Below are 6818 nucleotides of genomic sequence, written 5' to 3' on the forward strand. Positions count from 1 at the left end.
GTATGGAAAGTATTCAGACCCCCTTAAATTGTTCACTCTTTGTTATATTGCAGCCATTTGCTAAAATCAAATCTGTCGGCGAGTCGTGCACTTTCACACTAGAGTTTACGGTACGTTAAATACAGGTGCGTTGCACATCCTTTCAGATGAACTGAAAAACAGCACAGATCGCAGAGAGTGTTCGGCGAGAGAAAATATATCTGAGCTAAACTTATACTTAGCCTCCAACTCACACACTGGCGAGTAAAATCTGAGAATTTATTAGCAATTGGCTAATATTAGACATCATTTAGTCGCCCAGTGTGAAGATTTAGTCGCATATGCGAGTGATTTACTCGCAATGTAGAGGGTTGCCCATGTATCAGCCTCACATGGTATTTTTTCCCCCTTCTTTCAAAGTTAATAGGGACCGGCAACTGTTTGGTTACCCAAAGTATCTTGTTTTGCGTTCAGCACTAGAAAGAAATTAATACAGTTTTGGGACAACATGAGAGTGGGTAAATAATGACAGAATTTTTGGGTGAACTATCCCTTTAATGACAAGCGACAGCATGTTTACTACAATTAGTCTGCTGTCGCTTTAAGAGCTGCACACATTTAATATACAGGCACGCACCCGTTTTTCTTTTAACTGTTTCTTATATCACTTTATAATAATTTAATGTAATTTAATTTTATTTTATTTTATTTTTAATCCATAAATAAAAAAATTGCAGACTAATGTAAGATGTCCATCTGATCCAAGACTTCATACAACCTATAACCTAATAAAATTATTGCTGTGTACAGGATATTTCTGGCTATGAAACTGTGTACACATAGGATACAGATGAGCCTTTGTGTTTGGTGCACTGACAAACATGTTATCCAATAGATAGCCTGGAATGTGGATTACATGTTTTTTTTTCCTGCTAGAGCAATGGGATGGCAAGATTTCAAACCTTCCTGCTGAATTCCCAAATCCACACGCATTAATGCTGTTGGAGAACAACTAGTCTTCTCATGTCCTCTTGCTTCCCGCTCTGGTTTTTGACTAATCGGTGTCACTGCTCGCTTTTCTATTCTTGCATTTAGCCTCTCGAAACGAGGGATGGCACGTTGTGGTTGAGAACAAAATTGTATGTGAAAACCACAGCTGAAGCATGGTCATTGTCATAGATCTGTTTTTACACTGCAGCCCAGTTCTGGCTTGAACATTCTGTTTTTCAGCTCTTTAACACATCATACACACATCTTTTACATGGCAATTAAGAAAGAATTTTAATGGAATATTTTTGGTCTCCCAAACAAAGCCATTTTCTGATTAAATCTAACTGCTTAAATTTTTGTCTGAGTCTTGATGTCCATCTAAGTAAGTGAATATCTGGTTTGCCACACAGAATTGTGTCTAATCTCCAGGTTGCGTTAAGACTTCGTAATTATTTCCAGCAGTGGTAATCCCAACCACATGTGAACCATTCCAGATAAAACACCATTGAGTAGATTGAAATGTGTTCAACTTTAAAACACTGTTGTCATTTATAAGAAGAATCAGTCCGATTCAGACTTGATGATTGGAGGTGAATTTATATTTCCTCATTCAAGGTATGTTCAACTGACAACACAATAAATCCACTGTCATGTTTTATGTAACATGACCTCAGTAGGAATTTCAGTTTTAATTATTTTATTATTGTTATTATTATTTTTTTTTATTTATTTTGATTATGAATTCCAGTTACTTTTTTAAGCCACTAGAAATTATTTTTTCGACTGATAAAAGAAAAAAAGGAGGAGGAAGTGGGGGGGGGGGGGTTCCCAAAGACGTCTATTGAAGCCATGTAGTTGAGGACCACAATATCATGGAGATTTGGACCAATAAGCGACCACCCAGAACACCCTGGTAACCACATAGTAGTGCTAAAAATCACTTTTGGAGAGTTTACATCTACTTAAGAGCCATTCTAGAGGAATACATTAATGTTTTGAGCTTTCAGAATGTGAATGTATCAGATCAATTTATTTCACAATTTTTTTTAAAGAATGCTAATGCAAAAATTGCAGAACTCTACAGTCCAGAATATTTGGGCCATGTAATCACACAATGTAATGGCCATGTTTAAAGGAAAGTTTTTAGCTGTGTATGGAAACAGCATTGGAACGACGTTCCATGGGGTAGCAAGTGTGGGGCGAAAAAAAGTTGTGCTACGATTCCCCTGTATCCTAGTTTCCCTAATCTATGGCAATTGACTTTATGCACGGTTACTTCCTGGTTTTAGATAAGTCAGCTCAGTCATTTCTGGTCAACTGTCAAAATCAACTGTGCTATAAGGGGAGCAGCTCGGTTTCTCTACATAATCCATTTTTCCAATTTGAAGAAAAGTTTTGTTTATATAAGAGGACCAAACGTCCACGTATACAGTTTCAGGAATGACAAATGTGAATGTAAAAAATTAAGCGAGTGAATCTGCTAAATTGTTCTACAAGTCATTGCTATGATTGACAGTGATAAAGCAACGGACGAAACAAAACATCTGACGAGCCGATGTCAAAAATAGAGCTGTGCATGAAGTGATTCTGACTAAATTCAGAGTAACAAAACTACAGCAGCAACAACTCTGCTGGCTGAATGTATTTAGCAGCTTCAGTTACAGTTAAAGATAAAACCTAATGTAGTTTTTAAATCTAAAAGTATTTCAAAATATTGAATGCGTTATTATGTAATTGTTATACCATTAATAATTAACTTGCTATACTTTATACTTCAGTGCAGTAAAAGTGCTAAAATTATAATAGTCATTTCATAATAAATCCAAAAGCAAGATGTGGAGAAAAAAAACTAGGGAGTTGAAATGGTAACTGAGCTAATGAGTGATCCTCTGCGGTCATCTACTGGTTATAATGGTATTTTCATGTCAATTTCATCTTAAAAGTCTTTGTTTTCCACCTAAAAGAATCTTTAAAGTGAATTTTACTGCACAGCTCTAGAGTTGAGAAATAATAAAGGCTTTAAAATATGATAAGTGTTTAAAAAATGTGTTCATGACTATGAAGGTAAGTTAATGATTATCAAGAATACCATTATGATGTCGTAGGAGATAGCATCGCTTGCTAGCTAACGTTAGCCTAAACCTTTATGATAGTGTTTAGTTGTCAGCATTTAAATGTACAATTATGTGTCTAGGTACTCTCCTGGGATTACCAGGCTCGGCATATAAAATGATATGTTGTTAACATGAAACTGTATGTTAATGCCGCTATCATTATTTACGGTGTTGCAATTATTTTGTTTCTCAGTTTCTGATGAGAACGAGGCAGGAGAGGTTTCTGTGAGTCTCTACCTATATGTACCACAACATCAAATGACGCTTCACCGGAAGTTTACGAGCTGGCTTATCTTTATGCAGAAGTTTTAAACAACGGTTCGTGCACATTGTCAATTAATGCATTTCATTCTCCAAGTGTGTGTATGAACGTGTTTATCGTTACATGGGTGTGTTTGTGGTTAGCAGAAACTTAAAGTTAGTTTTGTAGTCCTTGTTCATCTAGATATACGTTCAACTGACCATATTAATAATATTATAATTTAATATAATATAAAATATAAATTTTTAGGTTTTTTATGAAATCCATTTTATTTGATCGTATTTAATCTTTCTGAATTAAATTTTTTTTCTGCCATTTTTTTTCTTGATTTATTCATCCACAATTTGCCATATTCTGTAACATTACGCATTGCACATTATGCTGTAAATTAAATTTTTAACACATTAAAAATCAGTGGATTTTTGCTTGTGTTTGTTTGGTATTCTGTTATTTTTTTAGTTATTTTATTTAGTTTGGAGGTGTTGTCTCCTAGCTACAATAATCTGCCTGAGCCCGTGCTGGGAAGTCATGCAGATTGTGGGAGTGAGATATGGATCTTTATGGTAGTATAACTGACACACATGGATGTGCCGAGAAGGGTCACAGATTTCCACTGACTTTTACCGTATGCATGTCCTCCTGTCATGGGCCAGTGTTAGTGACAGGTGGCCTGGGGCACTCTGGGATGATACCAGGGCTTTCATTCTCCTCACACATGGACAGGGAACTGTCTGGTTTTGGCTCCCCAAAGGCCGCTTATCATAGCCCGTCAGAGAATGCGTCCAGGGCGTGTGCCGGAGGCGGATGACAGCTGCCTTTGATTGCAAAGAGGACACCTCACTCCCACCATCCAGCAGCTGTGTGCTTTCCCGCCACACTCATTCTTGACCCTGTTTCTCTCTCTGTTTGCCAGACTCACATATCCAGACTTCCTCCTGGGGCAGTGGCCGGACAGTCACTGGCAATCGAGGGTGGAGTTTGTCGACTCGGGACCATGAGTGACTGAAGCGTTGTGAAATCACCCTCTATTTCTGCAGCAATATGCCAGCGCCGGGATCTTTATAGCAAGAGCTTGACGTTGTGTCATTGTAGGACACAATCATAAAGGGACAAAAAGGTAGCAATATGTCTCACAATAATTCCCAATATTATTATTTATTCAATCCTTTTATTAAACCTACCATACAACTTTCACGCTCTGTTCACAGGCATAGCATAGACTGTTTTACTGTCACTTGAGAGGGGGGGGGGGGATACAGGGTTAGCAGGGTAATTTGCCTAAGGTGTCTGCTAAGAAAAGGGCATGCCAAATGCACTTCAGGACTAGTGTACTGCTCTGGTTTTAGTGGGCTTCCAAGAAACTCAGCTTCTAGTATGTGCTGGACAAGACTTGATGCTCCATTTCTATTTCTCTTTGAAACAATATGCACTGTCCTTATCATTGTAAATAAGCTAAGGGTTGTTGAAACAGGGTGGCCATTGATGTAAACGGCTTATTGGTTTTTTGCTTACTTGACATTTAATATTACTTTTACTATTATGTTTTTATATATAGCCAAGATGCTTGTTTTGTGCAAAAGTTCAGTTTAGTGACTTTTAGTGAAAAAAGGTCTGATTTGACACGTGTGCTTGCCGTGAGTCTGGTTGAGTTGCAAATGCATACACAGTGTGGCATACAGGATAAAATCCTTTTTGAAATTACAATAATTGTCTATTCATTTTACTTTTTTGAAGGTATGTATAGCATTTCAGTTGGATGAATAGTTCACCCAAGAAATGTTTTTTTTCTATTACACATTCTCATGTCATTCCAAACCTGAACAATTAACATTCTTCAGTGGAGCACAGAAGCTTGGTTTCATTAAGACTATCCTGGCTATTCTTTTTCATATAATAAGTTTTAAAACAATTAAAAAGAACCAAAGTATCAGAAAAATATCCACATGACTTGTGCACTATATTCTTCAGAACTCATACTGAACTTGCGTACAGGTCACATGACACTTTGGTGCTTTTACGTCCTTTTTATAGTTTGAAATATTCAGTCCCCATTTATTGAAATTGCATGGAAAAGTGATCTTTCTGTTCTTTTGTTTTTCATGAAAATATTTATGCAGATTTGAATGACGTGAGGGTGAGTAATTTTTAGGTGAACTATACCTTTAAAGAGTGAGATTATTCTCAAATCTAATAATATGCACTGTTGAAAATAAGTTAATTTGTGGATGTTACACTTTCACCACAAAGTTGATGGCAGTAGGATTTCAGAAAGATCTTCTGATGAGACTAGATGCACACGCACTTTTGCCCAGCGTCTTACAAAATAAGTGCACTACTTTGACAAACTACACTGCTCGTGAGTGTACTAAGAACATGGTGCATGTTGTGTAATCCAAGTATGCATTTCTTTTGCGTACTGCGAGTTCACTTGACCTTGTTTGAACAGCTTTGTGTTTTCTCTAATGCCGCGTGTAGTGCTCAGGAGATGAGACCCAAAAAAGCAAGCTAAAAATGACTGTTAGTCCATCTTAGAAAATGCAAAATATATTTTAGGTCTGTATTTTATAATGGCAGAAAAATTAGAGGATCTCGAAAATGTATTTATAAATTACACTGAATCAAATATGTTGAAGGTTATTATATTGATGAGGGTTTTTTGGCAGGGCTAATATTTCAAGTTCTGTAGTTTAGATTTTTTCTTTAGTTAAAATACTTGCAGTACTATAAAAATGTAATATATATATGCTTATTTTAGTTTTACATGACCGTGCATTTATTATGAAATGTCTGTAAACGTTTCCAACAGCAGATTGTACTAACCTCTTGCTATTGTAATGCTCAATAAAACTGAGAAATGGTGTGCAGTTGTAAGTGTTGATTTATTCATTCATTGACACTTAGTACATATAGAAGTCGCGCACAACGAAATTAATAGCACTAATATTTTAACAATAATGTACAGTCTCATGATTGATGGCTCAAGTCAAATCAATGGCATGAAAAATACTTTTTTATTATAACATAATAAAAAGGGTCTCCCTATTATTGGCATGATGAGATTCATCGCATGTCCAGCCTTTTCTTGCAATTTCAGTAAATAAACACAAATAAAAGATACATTTACCTTGAACTCATATTTTGTTGGAGTGTCAGCTTTTGGAAAAATCATGTTAATGTAATTGGCTCTTCAGGAATTGTGGGGGCAACAGAGAACCTAAGACAGCCGTGTTGGTAATGAAGACTAGCCTTTGCTAGAGAGTAAAAAAAAAAAAATTAATTACTAGATATACATTTAAGATTGTCTTCTGGGAAAACAGGTCAAAAATATAGATGATTCATCCTGCACTACAGATTTTTGTCCAATCAAATCTTCTCTAAAATGACAACTTTCCTCCCTCTAACACCATCTGCTGCGGAGTAGAAATGGCAAATTACGGTCCACGACTGTGATGTAACTAAACCCTATTCATTAG

General features: G+C 36.3%; 1 protein-coding gene across 1 annotated transcript in view; it reads left to right on the forward strand.

The window, feature by feature from the left end:
* LOC107585512 (threonine aspartase 1-like) overlaps positions 1 to 6048 on the forward strand; it is a 37841-nt gene extending 31793 nt beyond the window's left edge. The window contains exon 14 of the mRNA XM_016272557.1: positions 4259 to 6048. Coding sequence (XP_016128043.1) covers positions 4259 to 4351 — 93 coding nt within the window. The 3' untranslated portion in view covers positions 4352 to 6048. The remainder of the gene's footprint in view (positions 1 to 4258) is intronic.
* The last annotated feature ends 770 nt before the right edge of the window (positions 6049 to 6818 follow it).

Source organism: Sinocyclocheilus grahami, unplaced genomic scaffold (genome assembly GCF_001515645.1).
Source record: "Sinocyclocheilus grahami isolate Dianchi unplaced genomic scaffold, SAMN03320097.WGS_v1.1 scaffold71.1, whole genome shotgun sequence".
NCBI classification, from domain to species: domain Eukaryota; kingdom Metazoa; phylum Chordata; class Actinopteri; order Cypriniformes; family Cyprinidae; genus Sinocyclocheilus; species Sinocyclocheilus grahami.